At 49.7% G+C, this 25,820-nt stretch overlaps 1 protein-coding gene and 1 long non-coding RNA gene across 3 annotated transcripts in view; one reads left to right on the forward strand and one right to left on the reverse strand.

Moving 5' to 3' along the window:
* LOC135220768 (ER degradation-enhancing alpha-mannosidase-like protein 2) overlaps window positions 1–25,820 on the reverse strand; it is a 104,164-nt gene that overhangs the window by 71,099 nt on the left and 7,245 nt on the right. For both annotated transcript variants that reach the window (XM_064258223.1, XM_064258224.1), the window contains one exon: window positions 3,261–3,371. In XM_064258223.1, the coding sequence (XP_064114293.1) occupies window positions 3,261–3,371 (111 nt within the window). The remainder of the gene's footprint in view (window positions 1–3,260; window positions 3,372–25,820) is intronic.
* The window catches only part of LOC135220769 (uncharacterized), a 116,399-nt gene that overhangs the window by 70,097 nt on the left and 20,482 nt on the right, over window positions 1–25,820 (forward strand). The window contains exon 2 of the long non-coding RNA XR_010315795.1: window positions 3,897–3,971. This is a non-coding gene — a long non-coding RNA (uncharacterized LOC135220769). The remainder of the gene's footprint in view (window positions 1–3,896; window positions 3,972–25,820) is intronic.

The following is a 25,820-nucleotide window of genomic DNA, read 5'->3' on the forward strand; positions in this document are numbered from 1 at the left end:
GACACATCTTGGTGCCTAAGGCGTTGGGAGGTTGGAGACCTGTGATCGACTTATCCACCTTGAATCACTTCATCAGGAAGACAAAGTTCAAGATGGAGACCCCGCATTCAGTGTTGGCAGCTGTTTCGAATGCTACTTCATGCTGTTGATAGACTTGAGGGACGCATACTTCCAGATTCCTATTCATCCAACGTCCAGAAAGTTCCTTCACTTCTCTCTCGGAGACAAGGTCTTTGAGTTCAAAGTCCTGTGCTTTGGGCTGACCACAGCCCCTCAAGTGTTCACAAGGGTCTTATCTCTCTCGTATCAAGTTAGGCCCATGCTCAGGGGATCCATTTGCTCAGGTACCTCGATGATTGGTTGGTCTTAGCAGGTTCCAGGGAAAAGCTGCTGCAGGAGAGAGATCGTCTGCTTCGCTTTTGTCTGGAATTGGGCATCATGGTCAACCACAAAAAGTCAACCCTTGTACCCAGTCAAAGGATTCTCTACCTGAGCATGGTCATCGATACGGCAGTTGCAAAAGTTTTCCCGTCAGATCAGAGGTTGGAGAAGTTGTGAGTGGTGGCACGCAACTTCCTCTCGGAACCACATCAGTCAGCTCATCAGTGGCGGGTTCTTTTGGGAGATTTGTCTTCCCTGGAGAAGCTGGTACCTCATGGGTGTCTTCATCTTCGGTCTGTACAATGGAGACTGGGGGAATTCTGGTCTCTGGCAGGGGACTCACCCCTGTTAAAGGTTCCACTGTCTCTGGAAGTGAGAGAAGACCTTCGTTCATGGTTGGACAACCAAAATCTTTTGAAGGGTGTCTCTCTGCGTTCTCTCCCACCAGACTTCCTTCTGTTTTCAGACGCCTCCCACGCAGGTTGGGGGGCTCATTTAGGCGGCCTCATTGCCTCAGGTGTTTGGAGTTTGGAAAACAAACAGCAGCATATCAACATCTTGGAGTTGAAGGCAGCCTTCTTGGGTCTGAAGGACTTTCGGGAGAAGGTAGAGGGTCATTCTGTCGTTCTCATGTCGGACATCACCACGGTGGTCGCCTATGTGAACAAGCAGGGAGGCCTGGTTTCACGTCAACTTCATGCCTTGACCGTCGAGGTTCGCCAGTGGGTGGTCGGCAATTCGGTAGAGCTCTCAGCCAGGTATATCCCAGGCAAATGAAATGTGGTCGCTGACAAACTCAGTCATTGGGATCAGATCCTAGGCACAGAGTGGTCCCTTCATCAAGTAGTTACAGACAAGCTCTTCCAGGTTTGGGGGAGACCTATGCTGGACCTTTTTGCGACTCGGTTCAACAGGAAACTGGAGATATTCTGTTCAGTGGTTCCAGATCCTTTAGCGTTAGCGGAGGACGTGTTCCAACACCCCTGGGACAACCTGGAGGTGTATGCCTTCACTCCGTTTTGTTGATCCATCAAGCTCTGAACAGGCTGATGAGTTTGCAGGGTCTGAGGAAGTCTTTGTTTTTCCCTCTGTGGCCTCAGGCAGAATGGTTTCCAGATCTGCTGTCGTTGTTGTCGGAGGTTCCGAGGGAAATTCCCCCTTGGCAGCATCTCCTGTGTCAGCCGCATGCAGAAAGGTTCTACCAGTCAGTAAAATCCCTGTCTCTTCACGGTTGAAGGCTATCAAGTATCTCCCCTGAGAGAGAGGCTTTCTTCAGAGAACAGCAGGGCATATGTCCAGCAGTCTCAGAAGGTCGATTTTCAGTGAAATAAGCCTTTCTACACTCAATCAATCAATCAGATACAGTAGTGAAGCGGAAAGGCTTTTTGCCCACAAGCCGTGTTATTATTTGGGAAAGACGTGTTGATGATTCCTGTACATGAGTCCGCGAATCTCGAGAACACAAATACGGGGGGGTCCATTGTACTCAAATATTTCATCAGTCACTATCACTCAAGCTTTTCTCAATTTTCTTCAGTTCAGCAGATGATTCCCCAACTTTACACTCCCAGACTCTAAAAGAGCCTGACCAGCAGTTACTTCTGCAGTACCAATGTTCTTGACTGTCCAAGCAGTCTTCAATCTCTGATTGGCTTCATTCAGAAGTTTTCTTGATGCTTCAGTCTCATCTGTCTGTAATTTTTGTTTTTTTCTGTAGGTCTGCCTCCTTGTTTCCTCTTGAGTTTTAGCTGCTTTTCCTCTTTTTGTTTTACTTCATTCCTTTATTTTTCTTCTATAGCTCTCTTTTCTGAATCTTTCAAGGCTTTGTAATTGCTGTGTGTACCACAAAATCGCAGCGTAAAGATTGACCGTTTCATGTTTGCTCAAGAAGGAGAGTGGCAGAACACTATGGTATACCACTGAAAGTGATAAGGATACTAAAGAACTGGTACCAGGCTTATACATCAGTTTAGGACAACAACAAATCGTTCAATGAAATGAAAGATCATTTTGGTCAAGACACCAGATGTCTTTCATCGCTAAATAGTACGTACTTGCTTTGGTGATTGTTTACACACACATATAACATTAGATGGCAGCCTATAAATAAACTGAAAACAGCATCACTAATAATTTGGTTAATCTGTTGCACTCATTCATCACACTTTTATTCATCCTTTGAAACGTTTTAGTAAGAGTTTTCTCTAAAAAGTAGGAAAAGTAGGATTACTAGGGTGCCTGTATCAGTTATTATTTACAGAACAATGTGCTGGCTTACAAAGATATTTCATACTTAATTTTTCAACTTTTACTAAGCACAGTGGCATAAGTGAGATGATGTATAATTCATAAAACACACATGAGAAGAAATGCAACTGTTATCCTCATATCCTTCAAATATAATTGCAGGTGTTAGACACACCAGAATGAAGGTTTTATGCTATGAGTTCTGCCTAAAGTATGTACTACTGAGGATTTATACTATCATAAAGTAATGGTTTGATTTGAAACTAAATCAATTATTAGAGTGCAAGATGCAAGAGCTAAATCTTTATCCACCAAGAATACATTAATGTTTCCATCTCTCTCTCTCTCTCTCTCTCTCTCTCTCTCTCTCTCTCTCTCTCTCTCTCTCTCTCTCTCTCTCTCTCTTCTCTCTCTCTCTCACACACACACATACACACACTTCACTTTAAAATAATAAAACACAGAATATATTCCCATTTTCTCAATGACTGCTCTACAAACAATATTTCAAATCAATTTAAAATAGTAACCTTTCTCTGCTTATTATAAGATATATGTAAAATGTATTGTATTTTTGAATGAAAAAAACTATTATGGTAAAGTTATAAACATACAAGGGTAATTCATCCTACCTGCCCCATGTATCATGACCATCACAAGTCAATGGTCGTAATTCATCATACGGATATGCATGTGTCATATAACCTTCATATGCATGATAGAACATGGCACGCACATCTTCCCTGAAATTAAAGAAAATGAAAATTATGAATGCTTAAAAAAACCAACTCAGTCATATAACCAAGGCTAACCTATCATATACTACTCTAAACTGGTTCTACTTCTAATAGACTTCTTCTCAGTTTAATCCTTAGTTGAGATCACGGTTTTTAATGAGGCTTCTCCAGTTGTGTCTGTCTTGTGTCCTATTTTCATTTATTCCTTTCCTCTAATGTCTTCTTAAATGCAATCTCTTCATTGTGTCTTATTTCATCTAATCTCAGACCTTCCTCTTCTGTGTTCCTAGCACTTCCATTTACATGATCGTTCTGCCAGTATATGTTGCTCATCATCTCTTGCAACATATTGCTCACCATCTCCTCCCTCATCAGAAGTCCAAACCCTCTTAATCTTGACTGGTTTTTGACACTTCAGTGACTTGCTAATATCCTGATGTTCAATTCTTGTCCTATTGCTTCTTGTTACTCCATTCATCCATTTGAGCTTCTTCATTTCCACCACATCTAACTATCGTATATTTTTTTCAGTGGTGTCGCTGAGAGAAATTATGTGAAACAGAATAAAATGGAGGTTTCAAGAAAGACTGATCAGCCATTCCAACGGTAGGCAATATACTTTACCTTTGATTGTTGTAACTACTGGTTGGCCAGGGAGGATGTAGTGTTAGAAGGAAGCCCCATATTCACTCTTGGCCTAGTTTTTATGACCAGTTGGTGTGATCCTGGAGGATGAAGCCATCCTTATATACAGTAGTACCTCGAGATACGAAATTAATCCGTTCCGAGGCGCCTTTCGTATCATGAGGTTTTCGTATCTTGGACCACATTTTACATGTAAAATGGCTAATCCGTTCCAAGCCCTCCAAAAACACCCCATTAAATTTCATAATAAAGCTAAATTGACCTATAAACAATGAAATACTACAACAATTTGGACCATTCAATAAAATTCAAAATATAACCTGTAAATAAAGTGTATATTAGTGTACATGGTAACAAGAAATATACTGTACGTAAAATGTGGAAGCTTACCTTTCGAGTGAGGCTACGTACATACGTAACTATCCAAGGAAGATTGCTTCTGCCTACTTTTCACAATGTTCCTGTGTGAGCCTTTTTTGTGTCTTCTACAAATGATTGCACTTTATGAAAGCGGCTTTAATTTCTGCCGTTTTTTTCTTTTGTACATATGTACGTACGTACACTTTAAAAAATATATACGTACACAATTCCTGTGTGAGCCTTTTCGGGGGGTCTTCTACAAATGATTGCACTTTATGAAAAGCGGCTTTAATTTCTGCCGTTTTTTTTTTTTTTTTTTTTTTTTTTTTTTTTTTTTTTTTTTTTTTTTTTTTTTTTTTTTTTTTTTTTTTTTTTTTTTTTTTTTTTTTTTTTTTACAGAATTTCAACTTTCTGTTCTTTCTTTGCACCTCATGACTCTGTTGGCCCTGGTGTCCATCAAAACCCTGTTCAACCAAATGCTTTCTCTGCAACTGATTGGGGTCTGAATGTTCGGCTGCTGACCCTCAACATAAACTGAAGTGCCTTGATTATACGTACTGGTATGCATGTTGTAAATGATTGGTCTACACCCTCTGTTCAGCAGGGAGTGGATATTCTACCAACCTTGCAAAGTTTCCAGTTATCCCATGAGAGAGACCTTGATCACTTATCCCATGTGAGAGATCTTGGTCACTTTTTTTTTTAAATAACGTACACATTGACGATCCCGAAAACGAATACCGCGTGCGTACTGTAACAATGCTGGTACCGAGTGGCCAAAGCACGCCACCACGTATACATAGTAGATGCATGATGGGAGGGACGCTGGCCAATAGGAGAGAAGGATTTCATGGCCGTGACTAGCATCAGGAACCAATGGGAGAGCAGGAGGATGGTGGCAAGTCTACTAGTACTAAGATGGCGGCGTGCGGCGCAATTTTCAAAATTGTTATCCGGGCGAATCTCGGACTTTCAGAAACCTTTCGTATCTTGAAAACTTTTCGTATGTAGAGCAGTTAAATTTTTCGTATTGGCTTTCGTAACTTGGATTTTTCGTAAGTTGAGCCTTTCGTATCTCGAGGTACTACTGTACACTCAAAAACTATGGAATACCATGCTAAAATTTACATTTTTTGATGAGTTGTAGAGTTTATTTCATATGGAAATATATGTAAGGTAACGATTATTAACACTGGCTTTGGTGCTTCATTTCTTGCTATATAAAAGAACCCTCTTAAAAGCTACAAAATGCTTGGTTAAGCATATCTAGGCTCCAACACTAATAATGATCAGTAATCTAGTACCAACTCACAATTTAATATCACCACCAGTCGATAATACTCATCATATCAACACTGAAATCATTACTTTGTTGTACAACAAAGAATTATATAAAATTTTCATGTTTGAAATACAGTTTCAAATAAAGTTAAAGGCCAATCAAGAAAAAAGGAGAAGTATAAAGTTTGATGTAGATAAGTTGAGAAATGAAAGAGTTAAACAACAGTATGAGGTGAAGGTATGAGGCAAATTTCCGGCATTATTTGGTATTGAAAATATGGATATGGATTCAGAGAAATCCTGGGCAATATTAAGGACATAGCAACAGAGGTGTTAGGTTATAAGAGAAGTAACAGCAAACCTTGGTTCAGTGATGAAGCAAAAGTTTTAAGTGAAGAGCAACAAAGGTTGACAGTTCAAATGGATGATGAACAGAACCTAGAGAAGAAACAACTAAAAAGATGAGGAAATAGAAAGCTGAGAGAACTAAGTGATAGGATGAAGCATGATCAAAATAATATTGTTATGATACAATAAAGTTTCATACATACTTACCTGGCAGATATATACTTAGCTATAGACTCCGTCGTCCCCGATAGAAATTCGAATTTCGCGGCACACGCTACAGGTAGGTAGGTCAGGTGATCTACCGGCCTGCCGCTGGGTGGCAGGAATAGGAACTATTACCTTCTAAGGACAGATTTTCTCTTCCTTCCTGTCTCCTGCGGGGAGGCTGGGTGGGCATAATCGTATATAATCTGCAGGTAAGTATGTATGAAACTTTATTTGTATCATAACAATTCATTTTCATACATTCAACTTACCTGTCAGATATATACTTAGCTGATTGGCACCCTTGGTGGCAGGGCAAGAGACAGCTATTTACTGATTAGACAGGTAAACAACATACGTTGTAGGTAATAAATAAATAAAACCTTGGTTCCTATGTGTTTCGACGAAGGGTCGACTTCCTAGCTATTGCTAGTAGTCTGCTTCGTCTCAAGAGCCTCAGCGAGGATGTGACCTATGGCTAAGAGTTCTTGTAGATCTGTCAATGGGGTCTTATCCACTTACTTGACAGAATCTAGTGGGCATTTGGCTCAATGGGGTCTTATCCACACCTATGCCTACTGCATAATTAAGGAGCACACACCGATCCCGATCACCTGATCCTAACACGAGGGTTTGTGCTTAATTTGAAAAGAGCTATCCCCAAACTCATTTCAATAACCAAAGAAATAGTATACTTATGTTCAAATAAAAATTTTTAACTCACTAGTTAAGGATCAGTGTCGGCTCCCTATCCCAGCAACGTATCCGTAGACACGTAACCAAGAGAGAAGGATCTCTCATAGGTCAACTTGACCTCCTTCGTGCAAAGAGAAGACAACACAGAGTTGCATCTCCCGTAAATTACAGCTAATATGTCTCTCACGACTATTGTTATGGAAAGAACAAGAATTGTTAAAAAAAAAGCTCACACTTCAAGCTCTTTTAATTCTCAGCTGTTTGAAGGAATCATCAAGTTACTTAAGAAGTGCTTTAGAGATCACACTGTTCCAAAGAAGACCAGGGCTTTCTTTGAAATTGATCTCTTCTGGGTGAAGCCTAGAGCCTGGCTTGCGCCTGGCTGGCGCCTCGCGCCTGTCTGACGCCTCGCGCTTGGCTGGCGCATGTTGCTTGCCTGGCGCCTTGCGCCTGGCTAGTGCCTTGCGCCTGCCTGGGGCCTCGCGCCTGGCTGACTTCTCCCCACTTGCTGGAGCTTCGAGCTTGTTAAGAGTCTCGAGGAAACTGGCGATGCCCACATCGGACACTTTTTCCGATTTGTTTGCCTCTAGCGCATCTGCGCCAGGTTGGAGGCACGCTCCTTCTCCTCATCAGACAATGACAGTGTTTATTTGGACTGTCTTCCTCTGGCATCTTTACGCCTGTTCTGGTATTTTGGCGCCTGATTGGCGCTACATTGTCCGAAAGTCCTGAACATCCACAATCGTTTATCAGGAGACTGGAGAAGGGTGGAAGAAATTCTTTCACTTTGAGCTTTTGGTCTCTCCGGCAAGGGGAGGTGATTGTAATCAGCTACATCCAGTAGACGATAGGATATCTAACCGTACGGAGAGATAAGATCAAAGTTCCTTCCTCCGAGGAGGGTCCTTCTTGAATACTTCCGTTGCTCACGAGATCTCTTCTTACATGTTGAAGGGGTTTCTTGTTACAGAATCTTCCCTATCCTTGCCCAAAGGAAGGGAAGAAGCCTGGAAGTCGAAGGAGACTCCCGAGCTGAAAATGGGGAGGACTCCTGATTTCTAGCTCTTTATGTATCCTCTGACACCTTCTGGGAAGCATTTCGAGCGTCATCGCATACCAAAGACTCTGTAGGCAAACGTTTGAACCATTCTACTGTAGATGAAAACGTAAGTACCCTGCCTGGACAACGAAACCTCTATCTGAAATCATTGAATCAGGAATAGGGGGTTTCAGTTCTTTTGCCAGACATACTATGCTGACAAGACCCATTGTCTAGTCTCATAGAATCTGATGCGAGATTCCAATGCTCAAAAAATTCACTTGTCTTCTTGGTCGTTTAGGACCAAGAGAAACAAAGAATTCCCTCATAAAAATTTCTCAAAGAAGTTTGATGAGGAGCAGTTCCATCTTGTCGGAACATGGAATCTGTGGCACAAAAAAAGATCCCATTAGAAGTACATGATATCCTACTCTTGTCATATTGAGGTATCATATAAAGATCCCAAAGATCTTAATTCTTCTGCTATCTCCAATTCCCTTTGTAGAGACAGAGTATAGCCTTTTACTGCGTTCTTTGATAGCATATATATACAAAGGTGATTCTTCCCTCTGAAAGGGAAGAAAAAACCGCTATGTGGTTCACAGAGGTATCGGAAAGAGGACAGTTTCCTCATTCCCTCTAGCACGATCTGCAGCACCGAAGGGGACGCTGTCCCTTACTCGGGTTTCCACAGGGCGGCCGGGCGTGAAGCGGCGTTGGTTGGGACTTCGCAACGGACCCTTACGGAGTTCCACGTCTCTCTTCCCAGGAGAGATGGTTGGACGCTGCGGTGGACAGACGGCGCACTGACGACAGTGACCGGCTAGTTCACCAGGCAGTCTCGAAGGCTTCTGGGCAGCCTCGGACTGCGGCCAAGTCTAAGAGCTCGGCTAGCGCTTCCTCGGTGGCTAAGACGGTAGCTGCGTCGAAGCCCCGGGGAATGACTCTGTCTTCTTCGACTTCTGGCAAGGGGAGCCGTAACCAGCCCTCCTCCTCCCGTGGAGGCTCTGGGAAGAAGTCGAAGAAAGGGGGGAAACGCTAGGGACGGCGTTCCCCCTCACCTGCTGCCGGAAGTGGGGGGGTGCCTGGCCAGCCATTGGGCAACTTTGGCAGCGCTACGGCGCCAGACCTGATTGTAGATGTCCTTCGGGAGGGATATCTATTACCCTTCGAATCTCGGCCACCCCTCACCTCCAACCCGGTCCAACAGCAGTCGTACGTTCCAGGGTCCATCGAAGGACGTAGCACTGAGACAGGAGATCAAGACCATGCTGAGCAAGAGAGCTGTAGAAATCGTCACGGATCAGTCACCGGGCTTTTACAGTCGACTCTTCCTGGTGGAAAAGTCTACGGGAGGCTGGCGCCCGGTGATAGATCTCTCTCCCCTGAAACCGGTTTGTTCGCCAGACCCGTTCACGATGGAGACGGCACGCTCAGTGCTCGACTCCATCAGGGAGAACGATTTCATGCTTTCAGTGGACTTGAAGGATGCGTATTTCCAAATACCCATTCATCAGTCCTCCAGAAAGTACCTCCGCTTCATCCTCCGACGGGACGGTGTACCAGTTAGGCACTTTGCTTTCGGTCTCTCAACCGCCCCACAGGTGTTTCACGCGAGTGTTCACTCTGGTGTCTGCTTGGGCCCATTCGCACGGGATACGTCTGATGAGGTATCTCGACGATTGGTTTAGTCCTGGCGAGCTCCCTCTCGCAGTTGCTACAGGACAGGGATCGACTGCTCGAGTTTCTGTCGCGATCTGGGGTATCGTTGTGAACTTCGAAAAGTCCGATCTCGAGCCCAAGCAGAGGATGAAGTACCTGGGTAGTGCTGATCGACACGGTAGCAGGGCGAGTCTTCCCTGCAGACTCGCGGATCAGCAGATTCAGGGAGGCAGCCAACCAGTTCCTGTCTCGGCAGGAACAGGTAGCTCAGCGATGGCAAGTCGTGATCGGACACCTGTCGTCACTCGAGAAGTTAGTCCCTCTACGGGCGTCTTCACCTGCGGTCTCTTCAGTGGAGACTAAAGGTAGAGTTGGTCACAGGCGACGGATTCCCCAAGCTTTCCAGTGTCACTGACACAGGAGGTGAGGCAGGACCTAGCCTGGTGGTGGACGACAGGAACCTCTTTAAGAGGAGTGCCCCTGCGCACTCCCCCCCCGGACATGCAGCTGTTCTCAGACGCTTCGACCGAGGGATGGGGCGCACACCTGGAGGAGTTGCTGACTTCAGGAGTGTGGGACGAGAACGACAAGCACTTCACATCAATGTACTGGAACTCAAGGCAGCGTTCCTCGCTCTCCAAGAGTTCCAGGACCGCTTGATGGGACACTCAGTGGTGTTGATGTGCGACAACACCCACGGTGGTGGCTTACGTCAACAAACAGGGGGGACTTAGTGTCTCTCCCGTTGTACCAGTTTGACTCGGCAGGTGCACGAGTGGGCCGAGGCACACTCAATAGAGCTGTCGGCACGCTACATTCCAGGGAAGAGGAATGTAGTAGCAGACACGCTCAGCCGTCGGGATCAGGTGATAGGGACCGCGAATGGTCCTCTCACCAGGACGTGGCGGAAAGGCTCTTCGACCTGTGGGGGCGACCAGTCGTGGATCTGTTCGCCACCCGGCACAACAGGAAGCTCCAGGTGTTCTTCTCGGCCGTGCCGGGACCATGGGCAGCTGCAGAGGACGCTCTTCAACACCCGTGGGACAACCTCTTCGCCTATGCCTTTCCCCCGTTCAGCCTGATTCGCAAGGTGATCAGTCGAGCACTGGTCACCCCCGAATCTCAGGATGATCCTGGTGGCTCCCAAATGGCCACAGGCCATTTGGTATCCGGACCTGCTGGCTCTTCTCGCAGGAGAACCGAGAGAGATTCCCCCTTGGCACAACCTTCTCGTCCAGCCACACGTCGAGCGGTACCACCGAGCAGTCCAGTCTCTACGTCTTCACGGCTGGCTGTTATCCACCATCTCTTGCGAACGAGAGGCTTTTCTCGTAGCGCAGCAACAGAGATGGCTGGAAACGTCCGTCGTCCTCTGCAGCTGTGTACCAAGGGAAGTGGGCCGTCTTCTGTGGTTGGTGTCGTTAGACGGGGTCTATCTCCTCTCAGAGCCACTCTTCAGCAGTAGCGGATTTCCTCGTTTTTCTTCGCCTAGAGAAGCTCCTCTCAGTCCCCACAGTCAAAGGATACAGAGCCGCCTTGGCGCTCGTCCTGAAACTGAGGGGATTGGACATCTCGAACTCGTTCGAGATCTCCTTGCTTATGAGGAGCTTTGAAAGGTCTTGCCCACCCCAGGGAACTCAGGCCCCCTGCGTGGGATGTGACTCTCGTCCTTAGGAGTCTGACTCGAACGCCGTTCGAGCCACTCCGAGAGTCGTCAGACAGGGATCTGACCCTCAAGACCCTCTTCTTGCTGGCCTGGCATCGGCGAAGAGAGTAGGGGAACTTCATGGTCTTTCCTATGATGTACGGACACTCCAGGGGATGGATCTGTGACGCTCGATTTCGTCCCGAACTTCGTTGCGAAGACTCAGAAACCGTCGATCCCTGACGACAGGTTCGAGTCATTCACGATTCCCTCCCTAATGGACTTCACCGATAATGATGCGGATGAGATGCTGCTTTTGTCCTGTGAGGGCGCTACGCGGCTATCTGAAGAGAACTCGACACCTCAGGCCTGAGTGTCGACGCCTCTTCGTTAGCACCGGGGTCACCAAGAAAGAAGTATCCAAGAACACTCTTTCATTCTGGCTGCGTGAGGTCATCAGGAGGGCGTATGAGGCTGATGGTAGTGACGACATCGTACGTCCCGTCCGAGATCTCACGAAGTCAGAAGTATTGGCCCCTCGTTGGCGTTTCGTAAGAACTTCTCCGTGGCGCAGGTCCTGAAGGCAGGGTCTGGTCTAACCAAGACTACCTTTACGTCCTTCTATTCCTTCGGGATATTGCCCACATGTCCTTGGATACCTTTGCCTTGTGACCCGTGGTGGCTCTCAACAAGTTTGTGTAGCTAACCCAGACCCTCGCAGGCTGAAAACAGCATCGAGTCCTGGTGTGACTGTGTGGATGGATGTGTGAGTGAGTGAGTGACTGGTCTCTCTTTCCATCTTTTCCTCCTCCTCTACCTGTGGGCAGAGGGCCAACGGTCGTCACTACGCTGGATGAGGACGAGATGCAGGTGAGCTATATGACAGAGCCCCATCCTATCCCTTTCACTAGGGATAGGAGCAGAATATCCACCAACTTCCTTGCTACAAGGGGGGGAAAGTGGATGCCTACAGAGTCCAAACCCATGACTTTATATGTTTGCTCCTGTACAGGAACAAGTCTTACAATGCTGGTACGAAGAGATACGCATGCCTCTCTCTTAGTACTCGGTCCAGAGGTCTGACCATTGATCCTGCGGTGCACACCCCGATCAATCGGACAGAGGCTTGGATCCCTCCTCGCTCTTACGACCAGGGAGGCTTCCAAGGTTGGGCGAACACCAGTCTGTTCACAAAAGACTCAGATTCTCCCACCAAGAAGTGAGTCTTCCTATTGTAAAAGGACCCGAAGGTTTGTATGCCGTGTCGCAACAAATGACAATTTGTCCAAAATTGCATTTTTCCTAACTATACAAACCTGAGGTCCTTTTTACACATAGCCCCACCTCATGCCACCCCTCACTCTGCAGTTTTTTGCTTGCCTTGCCAAAAGCAAAAGTGATTTGTTACCTCCCGTCGCGCGCGCGCGCGCGCCTGTCGGACAAGCAGTTAACTACCGAACTCCTTGTTTCGAAAGCTTACGACCTATCCAGCTGCCGCTAGTACCTTCCTATTGTAAAAGGACCTCAGGTTTGTATAGTTAGGAAAAATGCAATTTTGGACAAATTGTCATTTCATTGCTGTTCGGTGAGAAGTCATAGTTGCAATGAAAGCGGAGCGCTTTTCAATAATGAAAACACAGGGATGTACTGCCTGAAGAACTGCTTTTCATGGGCTGAATCATCATCTTCTTCCTTCAGGTTATCCAGGGAGGACATATATATGTATACTTGGAAGAAGAGCTGGCAGGGCGGGGAACAGGCGATGTCTTCCATTATACATCTACAATTCGGGGTGAACAATGAACAATTGCACACCTACGAATATGATAATTTGTCCAAAATTGCATTTTTCCTAACTATACAAACCTGAGGTCCTTTTACAATAGGAAGGTTACTAGCGGCAGCTGGATGGTCGTAAGCTTTCGAACAAGGGAGTTCGGTAGTTAACTGCTTGTTCAACAGTGCGTGAGCCGTGCGACTGGGAGGCGAAGAATCACTTTTGCTTTAGGCCCAAGCAAAAAACGCAGAGTGAGGGGTGGCATGAGGTGGGACTATATGTAAAAGGACCTCAAGTTTGTATAGTTAGGGAAAATGCAATTTTGGACAAATTATCATTTGTTCCGACACGGGATACAAACCTTTCGGTCCTTTTAAATAGGAAGACTCCCTTCTTGGTGGGAGGAATCTGAGTCTTTTGTGAACAGACTGGTGTTCACCCAACCTTGGATTGCCTCCCTGGTCGTAAGAGCGAGGGAGGGATCCTAGCCTCTGTCCGATTGATCGGGGTGTGCACCGCAGGATCAATGGTCAGACCTCTGGACCAAAGTAATAAGAGAGAGGCAAGCGTATCTCTTAATACCTACAAGCAAGAACTTGTTCATGTTTGCAAGAGGCAACATAAAGTTATGGGTTTGTCTCTTGTTGGCTTCCACTTCCCCCCCCTTGTTGGGGGAAGTGGTGGATATTCACTCCTTTCCCTAGTGAAAGGGATAGGATGGGGCTCTGTCGAGTAGCTCACCTGCATCTCGTCCTTATCCAGCAGGGTGACGACCGTGTCCCTCTGCCCATAGGTAGAGGGGGAGAAAAAGATGGGAAGAGGAGCCAGTCACACTCATTCACTCATCCATTCTTACAGTCACACCAGGACTCGATGCTGTTCAGCCTGCAAGGGTCTGGGTTAGCTACACAACGTGTTGAGCAGCCACCATGGGTCCCAAGGAAAAAGTATCCAAGGATCTGTGGGCAATATCCTGAAGGTAGAAGGAGGTGAAGGTGGTCTGGTTGGCCCAGACCCCTGCCTTCTGGACCTGCGCCACGGAGAAGTTCTTGCGGAACGCAAGGGAAGGACCAATGCTCCTAACTTCGTGGGCTCTCGGACGGAGCGTACGGATGTCGTCACTACCATCAGCCTCGTACGCCCTCCTGATCACCTCACGCAGCCAGAAAGAAAGCGTGTTCTTGGATACTTCTTTCTTGGTCACCCCGGTGCTAACGAAGAGGCGTCGACACTCAGGCCTGAGGTGTCGAGTTCTCTTCAGATAGCGTCGTAGCGCCCTCACAGGACAAAGCAGCATCTCATCCGAATCATTGTTGGTGAAGTCCATTAGGGAAGGGATTGTGAAAGACTCGAACCTGTCATCAGGGTTCGATGGTTTCTGAGTCTTCGAAACGAAGTTCGGGACGAAATCGAGCGTCACAGATCCCCATCCCCTGGAATGTTTCACATCAAAGGACAGACCATGAAGTTCCCCTACTCTCTTCGCCGATGCCAGGGCCAGCAAGAAGAGGGTCTTGAGGGTCAGATCCCTGTCTGACGACTCTCGGAGTGGCTCGAAGGGTCTTCGAGTCAAACTCCTAAGGACGAGAGTCACATCCCACGCAGGGGGCCTGAGTTCCCTGGGTGGGCAAGACCTTTCGAAGCTCCTCATTGGCAAGGAGATCTCAAACGAGTTCGAGATGTCCAATCCCCTCAGCTTTAGGACTAGTGCCAGGGCAGCTCTATATCCTTTGACTGTGGGGACTGAGAGGAGCTTTTCTCGGCGAAGAAAAACGAGGAAATCCACTACCCGCTGAAGAGTGGCTCTGAGAGGAGATAGACCCCGTCTACGACACCAACCACAGAAGACGGCCCACTTCCCCTGGTACACAGCTGCAGAGGACTGTCTGACGTTTCCAGCCATCTCTGTTGCTGCGCTACGAGAAAAGCCTCTTGTTCGCAAGAGATGGTGGATAACAGCCAGCCATGAAGATGAAGAGACTGGACTGCTCGGTGGTACCATTCTACGTGTGGCTGGGCGAGAAGGTTGTGCCAATGGGGAATCTCTCTCGGCGCTTCTGCAAGCAGAGCCAGCAGGTCCAGATACCAAACGGCCTGGGGCCATTTGGGAGCCACCAGGATCATCCTGAGATTCGGGGTGGCCAGCACTCGGCTGATCACCTTGCGAATCAGGCTGAACGGGGGAAAGGCGTAGGCGAAGAAGTTGTCCCATGGGTGTTGAAGAGCATCCTCTGCAGCTGCCCGTGGGTAAAGCACGGCTGAAAAGAAAAATGTTATTGTTATGATACAATAAAGTTTGTTCATACTTACCTGGCAGATATATATAAAGCTGTATTCTCCGACGTCCGACAGAATTTCAAAACTCCCGGCACACGCAGTGGGCGGCCAGGTGGTTAGTACCCATTCCCGCCGCTGGGAGGCGGATATCAGGAATCATTCCCATTTTCTATTCAGATTTTTCATACCACTGTCCCCTGAGGGGAGGTGGGTGGGTACTTTAATTATATATATCTGCCAGGTAAGTATGAACAAACTTTATTGTATCATAACAATAACATTTTGTTCATGAAACTTACCTGTCATATATATATATAGCTGAATCCCACCATTGGAGGTGGGAAGGGACAGAATATGACAATTTGTCCAAAATTGCATTTTTCCTAACTATACAAACCTGAGGTCCTTTTACAATAGGAAGGTACTAGCGGCAGCTGGATAGGTCGTAAGCTTTTCGAACAAGGGGTGTTCGGTAGTTAACTGCTTGTCCGACAGGCGCGCGCGCGGCGCTTGCGCGACTGGGAGGTAAAACAAATCACTTTTGCTTTTGGCCCAAGCAAAAACTGCAGAGTGAGCGGTGGCATGAGGTGGGACTATGTGTAAAAGGACCTCAGGTTTGTATAGTTAGGAAAAATGCAATTTTGGACAAATTGTCATTTGTTGCGACACGGCATACAAACCTTCGGTCCTTTTACAATAGGAAGACTCACTTCTTGGTGGGAGGAATCTGAGTCTTTTGTGAACAGACTGGTGTTCGCCCAACCTTGGAAGTCTCCCTGGTCGTAAGAGCGAGGGAGGGATCCAAGCCTCTGTCCGACTGATCTGGTAGTGCACCGCAGGATCAATGGTCAGACCTCTGGACCGAGTACTAAGAGAAGAGGTAAGCGTATCTCTTCGTACCAGCAATGTAAGAACTTGTTCCTGTACAGGAGCTGTGGGCAATATCCCGAAGGTAGAAGGAGGTGAAGGTAGTCTGGTTAGACCAGACACCTGCCTTCAGGACCTGCGCCACGGAGAAGTTCTTACGAAACGCCAACGAGGGGCCAATACTTCTGACTTCGTGAGCTCTCGGACGGGACGTACGGATGTCGTCACTACCATCAGCCTCATACGCCCTCCTGATGACCTCACGCAGCCAGAACGAAAGAGTGTTCTTGGATACTTCTTTCTTGGTTACCCCGGTGCTAACGAAGAGGCGTCGACACTCAGGCCTGAGGTGTCGATGCCCACCCAGATAGCGCCGTAGCGCCCTCACAGGACAAAGCAGCATCTCATCCGCATCATTATCGGTGAAGTCCATTAGGGAGGGAATCGTGAAAGACTCGAACCTGTCATCAGGACCGACGGTTTCTGAGTCCTTCGCAACGAAGTTCGGGACGAAATCGAGCGTCACAGATCCCCATCCCCTGGAGTGGTCGTACATCATAAGAAAGACCATGAAGTTCCCCTACTCTCTTCGCCGATGCCAGGGCCAGCAAGAAGAGGGTCTTGAGGGTCAGATCCCTGTCTGACGACTCTCGGAGTGGCTCGAAGGGTCTTCGAGTCAAACTCCTAAGGACGAGAGTCACATCCCACGCAGGGGGCCTGAGTTCCCTGGGTGGGCAAGACCTTTCGAAGCTCCTCATAAGCAAGGAGATCTCGAACGAGTTCGAGATGTCCAATCCCCTCAGTTTCAGGACGAGAGCCAGGGCGGCTCTGTATCCTTTTGACTGTGGGGACTGAGAGGAGCTTCTCTCGGCGAAGAAACACGAGGAAATCCGCTACCTGCTGAAGAGTGGCTCTGAGAGGAGATAGACCCCGTCTACGACACCAACCACAGAAGACGGCCCACTTGCCCCTGGTACACAGCTGCAGAGGACTGACGGACGTTTTCCAGCCATCTCTGTTTGCTGCGCTACGAGAAAAGCCTCTCGTTCGCAAGAGATGGTGGATAACAGCCAGCCGTGAAGTCGTAGGGACTGGACTGCTTGGTGGTACCGCTCGACGTGTAGCGGCGAGAAGGTTGTGCCAAGGGGGAATCTCTCTCGGTTCTCCTGCGAGAAGAGCCGCAGCAGGTCCAGATACCAAATGGCCTGTGGCCATTTGGGAGCCACCAGGATCATCCTGAGATTCGGGGTGACCAGTGCTCGACTGATCACCTTGCGAATCAGGCTGAACGGGGGAAAGGCATAGGCGAAGAGGTTGTCCCACGGGTGTTGAAGAGCGTCCTCTGCAGCTGCCCAGGGGTCCGGGCACGGCTGAGAAGAAAACTGAAGCTTTCTGTTGTGCCGGGTGGCGAACAGATCCACGACTGGTCGCCCCCACAGGTCGAAGAGCCTTTCCGCCACGTCCCTGGTGTAGAGACCCCTCACTCGGTCCCCTATCACCTGATCCCGACGGCTGAGCGTGTCTGCTACTACATTCCTCTCTTCCCTGGAATGTAGCGTGCCGACAGCTCTATTGAGTGTGTCGGCCCCACTCGTGCACCTGCCGAGTCAACTGGTACAACGGGAGAGACACTAGGCCCCCCTGTTTGTTGACGTAGGCCACTACCGTGGTGTTGTCGCACATCAACACCACTGAGTGTCCCATCAAGCGGTCCTGAAACTCTTGGAGCACGAGAAACACTGCCTTGAGTTCCAGTACATTGATGTGAAGGTGCTTGTCGTTCTCGTCCCACACCCCTGAAGTCAGCAACTCCTCCAGGTGTGCGCCCCACCCCTCGGTCGATGCGTCTGAGAACAGCTGCATCTCCAGGGGGGGGAGTGCGCAGAGGCACTCCCTTTAAGAGGTTCCTGTCGTCCAGCCACCAGGCTAGGTCCTGCCTCACCTCCGGTGTCAGCGACACTGGAAAGCTTGGGGGATCCGTTGCCTGTGACCAACTCCTCCTTTAGTCTCCACTGAAGAGACCGCAGGTGAAAGACGCCCGTGAGGGACTAACTTCTCGAGTGACGACAGGTGTCCGATCACGACTTGCCATCGCTGAGCTACCTGTTCCTGCCAAGACAGGAACTGGTTGGCTGCCTCCCTGAATCTGCTGATCCGCGAGTCTGCAGGGAAGACTCGCCCTGCTACCGCATCGATCAGCATACCCAGGTACTTCATCCTCTGCTTGGGCTCGAGATCGGACTTCTCGAAGTCACAACGATCCCCAGATCGCGACAGAACTCGAGTAGCCAATCCCCCGTCCTGTTACAACTGCGAGCTGGAGCTCGCCAGGACTAACCAATCGTCGAGATACCTCATCAGACGTATCCCGTGCGAATGGGCCCAAGCAGACACCAGAGTGAACACTCGCGTGAACACCTGTGGGGCGGTTGAGAGACCGAAGCAAAGTGCCCTGAATTGGTACACCGTCCTGTCGAGGATGAAGCGGAGGTACTTTCTGGAGGACTGATGAATGGGTATTTGGAAATACGCATCCTTCAAGTCCACTGAAAGCATGAAAAAACCGTTCTCCCTGTGGAGGTCGAGCACGGAACGTGCCGTCTCCATCGTGAACCGGGTCTGGCGAACAAACCGGTTCAGGGAGAGAGATCTATCACGGGCGCCAGCCCCCCGTAGACTTTTCCACCAGGAAAAGTCGACTGTAGAAGCCCAGGTGACTGATCCGTGACGATCTCTACAGCTCGTTTGCTCAGCATGGTCTTGATCTCCTGTCTCAATGCTACGTCCTTCGAAGATCCTGGAACTACGACTGCTGTTGGACCGCGGTTGGAGGTGAGGGGTGGCCGAGATTCGAAGGGTAATAGATATCCCTCCCGAAGGACATCTACTATCCAGGTCTCGGCGCCCATAGAGCGTGCCAAGTTTGCCCAATGGCTGGCCAGGCACCCCCCCACTTCCGGCAGGCAGGTGAGGGGGAACGCCGTCCCTAGCGTTTCCCCCCTTTCCCTTCTTCGACTTCTTCCAGAGCCTCCTCGCGAGAAGGAGGGCTGGGAGGAGGACTGGTTACGGCCCCGCTTTCAGAAGTCGAAGAAGACAGAGTCTTTCCACGGGGCTTCGACGCGACTACCGTCTTAGCCACCGTGAAGCGCTAGCCGAGCTATTTGGCTTGGCCGCAGTTCGAGGCTGCCCAGAAGCCTTCGAACTGCCTGGTGTACCAGACGGTCACTGTCATCAGTGCGCCATCTGTCCACCGCAGCGTCCACCATCTCTCCGGGAAGGGAAGGAGACGGGGAACTCCGTAACAGTCCATTGCGAAGTCCCAATGCCGCTTCACGCCCAGCCGCCCTGGAAACTCGAGTAAAGGACCAGACGTCCCTACGTCGGAGAACCAGGTTGGCCCACATGTTTTTACCGTCTGGTGGGCAAGGAAGGAGATGGCCTCTTCCCCCAGACTGGCAAAGTCTCCTGAAGGCCGAGTCATCTTCGGGAGAAAGAAATAAATTCCCCCGGAGTTGGCTGCGACCTTAGACACCGTGAGGGACCACAGGTCTATCCAGGAGACGGCCTGGAAAGCTGCCATGGCAGTGGATTCCAGGCCGAGTGCCTCTTGCTGCGAGAACCATAGGTTCTCTGACAGGAGCTGCTGCAGAGACACACCCGGCGTTAGCCTGGCTAACTCCGGGTTCACCTGTTTGGGCGGCATCGGGTCTTCAGACGGCACGTAGAAACGCCGCTGTCGCAGTAGAGGAGGCGGAAGCAGCTTGCTCGACCTGCCAGACTTGAGAGAACCGTCTTGTCCGGAGACAAGAGACTCTACCTGGTCTAGCACTGAGTCGGCAAGCTCCGATCGCGGCAGTCCCACCGTCGGTCTGGGTTCCCTCTTCGGGCCCCAGAACGACTCGAGCCGGGACGTGGGCTCGGAAGGTGGGAGCGGCGATCCTTCCCCGAGGTCGTTGTGCTGACGAATCAGCACAATTACCTCGGCAAAGTTCCTCTGGATCTCAGGAGTGACTGCATCCTGAGGAGTAAGACCATCCAGTCCCTCGAACAGGAGCACCTCCCGAGACCCTCCCCCCTCGAGGGGGGGAACAGCGACAGACCCCTCTCGGTCTCCTCCAGCCACTTGCGCATACGACCTGGCCGGTCCGAGAACCGTGCCTGGTACGTAGGGCGTCGTGGTGGGATCATGAGGGGCGCACCCCTCACGATCACTCCTCAATACCTCGCTCCTCCCGGTGTAGCCCGAGGAGGTTGAAGGTACTGAGAGACAGACCTGACGCTCCCCCCCCTCGCTCGCTGGCAGAACCAGCAGGCTTGGAGGCTGCAGGCGATCGCCAACCCGCGGTGGCGATCGAGCTGCAGGCCTGGTCGAGCCGTCTCGCTGTGAGAACGGCTGGACTGAGCACAGCGGGCCCCGGTCTCGTGTGTCAGAAGAGCTGGTGCTGGTGGCCGTACCCGATCGCTCTCTGTGAGAACGACGGTCAGGCGACCGGCGAGCTCCACTGTCACGGTGAGACCGGTGCATATCCTCACGGCACGTCACGTCGCTGGTACCAGCCATGGCTGGCGCCGGCGAACAGGGGGACCTCTTCCCAGCCTCAGCCCGTGGCCGGTCATGGACCGTCACGTCAGCCCGGGTAGCCAGCTGGTCGCCGCGAGAGCGAGAGCTGGTTTGGTGAGAGTCGCGTGAGCGGCTGTCACCAGTCTTCCGCTCCGTGCCGTGAACCTGACGCTGAGCTGGCTCAGAGGTCTGGTTCCTAGCTGCACGGTCGCTGGTGGGCGACCGTACACTCGTACCTCTCGCGAACGATGAGGCCGAGACGGATCCTGCTGCCGTGGCAGAACCACTAACAGCAGGCGAGGAAGTGCCGGTGTTAGCCGGCACCCCTCTGGTCCCCGTAGTCTTCTTCCTTGCGGAAGAAGAGACGGGCCCTGCTCCCGAAGGAGCAGGATGACCAGCGGAAGAACCCCCTGTCTCACCGGAGCGAGACGGGCCCTTAGAAGCTCCCGAAGGAGACTTCTTAGGGGGGGAGGAGGCGACCTTCTTCTTCTTACGCTGTGAAGCCTTAGAAGATGAAGGGGAGAGGCGGCAGACGACGACGACGACGAAGAAGACGATGAAGACGACGACGACACCTTCCTCCTCTTCCTCTTCTTCTTCGTCAGCTTCCTCAGGACCGATGTCAAATCCGTCATCCAGGGCGGAGCCGGGGCTGCTGTTGCCGAAGCAACAGGGCCCGGACGCACCTGTCCGAACAGATCGGTCATCGGGAGCACGCGCCGACGAACATTAACAACGTCAGCAGTGCAGAGGCATCACAGGAACAGCAGTGGAGACGGCAGGAACAGATACAGGAACAGCAGCGGTAGTCGGCAACATCACGTCAGTAAACAGCGGCTGGGCAGGTACGGCAGGTACGGCAGGCTGTACAGGCAGACCAGGTGGACGGACCAGCGGCACAGACATCCTAGGTACTGGTGGGAAGTCCAAGGGCGAGCTCTTCGGGCACACGAAGTCCGGTCGAGGCAGCATGGCAAACCCAGGCGGCGGCATCACACTCCCCCGTGTTACGGCGATCGGCCCCTGCACCGATGGAGTTGGTGTGACAGACACCGCGTGCGGGGAATACACCAGGTGAGGAGGTGAAGCATAGCCAGGGGTCGACAGGGTCGTGGTAGTGGTTGTCACCGTAGCGTGCGTGACCGCAACAGAGCCAGCGAGATGGTAGAGCAGCCCCTGGACACTCGGCACGCCCTGCAGACCCAACGATGCCCACACCTGTCCGAGGAAGCAAAGGTCGGGTGATTAGCAGGATCCTCTACCCGTCCGTGCGATGTAGACGAACGGATAGAGGACCCAGAGTACAACTCAACGTCGGGGTATCTCGCGCCCTCCTCCACACTCGACAGATCGGGTGAGGAGAAGGACCTAGAAACCCCCCCCGCAGGGGAAGGCGCCAAACGTGGGAGCTGAGCAGGCGGCAGGAAAGAAGACGAAGTGTCCGTAACCAAAGGAGTCGCGGGAGAGCTCTCCGACGACTCCTTTGTAGGCCTTCGCTTCTTCCTACCTTCGTACAAGCCCCACTGCGCCTCCGACCAAGACGTACACACTTCACAGGGCTCGGCGCGGGTACATTCGCGCCCCCGACACCGAGCGCACAAAATATGGGGATCGATTTCTGGGAAGGAGCGGAACTTCCCGCATTTACGCCCTTCGGTACCCGGACACACTCTCCAGAGGGTAGCGGGGCGTGGAGAATCCATAATCGATCAAGATCACTTTAATGATGAAAAAAGAAAGAATGATTGTACTTACAATGATTCACACTAACACGAAACACAACCATACAACCAGGGAAAGCAAACGATGAGAAGCGGGCAGAGAGCGTAGAACACACACGTCCACTCACTGTGAGGCCGAAAGCAAAAGTGATTTGTTTACCTCCCAGTCGCGCGCGCGCGCCTGTCGGACAAGCAGTTAACTACCGAACCCCTTGTTCGAAAGCTTACGACCTATCCAGCTGCCGCTAGTACCTTCCTATTGTAAAAGGATCGAAGGTTTGTATGCCGTGTCGGAACAACTCCCTTGTTCGAAGCTTACGACCGTTCCAGCTGCCGCTAGTTACCTTTCTATTGTAAAGGACCGATGGTTTGTATTACGTATCGGAACAAACGTAGTTCAAGATGCGAAAAAATCAGGTTACGAAGGCCGCTTCAGAACGGATTAATTTCGTATCCTGAGGCCCTACTGTAATTGTATTCTTGTTTCACCAATTACATATCGAGTGAATAACGCTGATCCACCCGATGATGATGGATCCACTGCGGTATTTCCCCCTAGTACTGGCTCCACTATTTAGACAGATAATGACTTTGCTCCCCTGGCTAGGTAAGGACATGGTGACCTAGGTAAGGTTAGGTAAAGGTAGATCTGGTTGGGTCATGTTTCAATAAAACTGCACCCCTCTGGTTTTATAACTATCAATAATTTTACGGGCAAAATCGGTGCCACAGTACCAGCCCTTGTGATGGACATAAAGCTAGGTATACAGTATAGACAAAATATGACAATTTGTCGAAAATTGCATTTTTCCTAACTATACAAACCTGAGGTCCTTTAACAATAGGAAGGTAACTAGCGGCAGCTGGGACGGTCGTAAGCTTCGAACAAGGGGAGAACGGTAGTTAACTGCTTGTCCGATCGTGCGCGCGCCCGCGCGCCCGAGAGGTGAAGAATCACTTTTGCTTTAGGCCCATGCAAAAAGTTGCAGAGTGAGGGGTGGCATGAGGTGGGACTATATGTAAAGGACCCTCAGGTTTGTATAGTTAGGAAAAATGCAATTTTCGACAATTGTCATTTGTTCCGATACGTAATACAAACCCTCGGTCCTTTAACAATAGGAAGACTCACTTCTTGGTGGGAGGAATCTGAGTCTTTTTGGTGAACAGACTGGTGTTCGTCCAACCCTGGAGTGCCTCCCTGGTCGTAAGAGCAAGGGAGGGATCCAAACCTCTGTCCGATTGATCGGGGTGTGCACCGCAGATCAATGGTCAGACCTCTGGGCCAGTACTAAGAGAGAGGCAAGCGTATCTCTTCGTACCAGCAAGCAAGAACTTGTTCCTGTTTGCAAGAGACAATCATAAAATGATGGGTTTGTCTCAATTTGGCATCCACTTCCTCCCCCTTGTTGGAGGAAGTGGTGGATATTTACTCCTATCCCTACTGAAAGGGATAGGATGGTTCTCTATTGAGTAGCTCACCTGCATCTCGTCCTTACCCAGCAGGGTGACGACCGTGTCCCTCTACCCAAAGGTAGAGGGAAGAAAAAGATGGGAAGAGGAGCCAGTCACACTCTCATTCCTCATCCCTTCTTACGGTCACACCAGGACTCGATGCTGTTCAGCCTGCGAGGGTCTGGGTTAACTACACAACGTGTTGAGCAACCACCACGGTTCCCAAGGAAAAAGATCCAAGGAAACTGTGGGCAATATCCTGAAGGTAGAAGGAGGTGCATGCGGTCCGGTTGGACCAGGCGCCTGCCTTCATTACCTGCGCCACGGAGAAGTTCTTGCGGAACGCGAGAGAATGATGAAGAGGCGTCCACACTCATCCTGGGTGTCGAGTTTCTTCAGACAGCTCCGTCGCACCTTCACAGGACAAAGCAGCATAGCCTTCGTATCGGAGGCGGTGAAGTCCATTAGGGAGGGTATTGTGAAGGACTCTAACCAATCGTCAGTTACCGAAGGGTTCTGAGTCTTCGCTACGAAGATCGGTACGAAATCGAGCGTCCACAAATCCCCATCCCTTTGTGCTTGACTTCTCAAGAGAAGTCATGCAGTTACCTAAGACGAAAAGAAGGGAATAGTCGTATGACCTATCCCTCTTCTCGACTTTGGTTATGTACAGTACTCATACTGACAAGCTATTAAGACGAAGTAATGATTGCTCTGGAACAACCGAACTAAGTCCACAGCATAGTTCGTAACTGACTCGCGCTCTGACAGCTGCCGACTGACTGGTTCGGAATCAGTAGAGGCAAGTTGTCCAAGCATCCGGGTAAGTCACGTGACCTTCGCCCTTTAAAGAGTTATGCTGAGAGACCAACAAATAAAATATTTGTTAGTCACCGATGCCGGACGGCGCGGCGATGATTCTCTTAATGCATAAGCTCAAAGGCGGCGAAAGTCAATTGCCTTCAAAAGACCGAGGTCCCTGATGGCAAGAAAATCTCATAGACGTTGAATCTCAGCTTAAGGAGAAACAACACTACTATGTGACGTTGAAGACGAAGGTAGGCAATGAATGCAACCTACGTCTTCCAGCTGAATCGAGAGAAGGAATCTCAAGATTCTAAACCTGTGCTTACAATGACTGAAAACGCTAACCGCCATTTCATTGCTGTCCGTTGTGCAATGAAAGCGGGGCGCTTCTTTCAGTAATGAAACACAGGGGAGAGCCGCTTGAAGAACTGCTTCTCATGGGCTGAACGTTTGGAAGTAGAGCTGGCAGGTGTGGGAGTAGGCGATGTCTTTCAATACATCTGCTAATCCGGGGTGAACAATGAACAATTGTACACCTCCGAATACAAGATATTTTGAGGACAAACTCAGATTCCGCATAAATCATTCGCATTATCGGGATACGATGCAGCAAGAGACTATTACAGAATTCTGTTTACCGCCTGTGCGGTAAACAGAAAGATTGAGAGTCGAATGATATCTCTGTTTAAAATTCTCGCAATACCGAAGACGATGAATACTAGCGTTTCACAGCAGTAGATGGTCATTCATGTATGCGAGAATCCCCGTTAATCAGAGACTTAAGTCCGTGATTGTTGGGCAGAGATACGGTTGTTATTCAATCAAAGCAGGTGAGAAAGACATAAACAACCGTCTATCTCAAGGCGGCAGCTGATACTGAAATGCCTCGGGCAATTCAATACGCAGTAGCTGTCGCTGACTCGTCATCCTGAGTTGCCAAGTAATCCTTTCCACGAAGGAATGCGTTCGGCTAGAACCACCGAGCATAAAAAGATATGCTCGAGCAATTATATTTAAGCGAAACGAATTTCGGTAAATATAAAATGCTTAAATGGTGTTGTTGTGACAACACCATAAGTATATAAAATTGAAACTGGAAACTCCTGGGAGGTT

The sequence above is a fragment of the Macrobrachium nipponense genome, chromosome 2 (genome assembly GCF_015104395.2).
Source record: "Macrobrachium nipponense isolate FS-2020 chromosome 2, ASM1510439v2, whole genome shotgun sequence".
Taxonomy (NCBI): Eukaryota; Metazoa; Arthropoda; class Malacostraca; order Decapoda; family Palaemonidae; genus Macrobrachium; species Macrobrachium nipponense.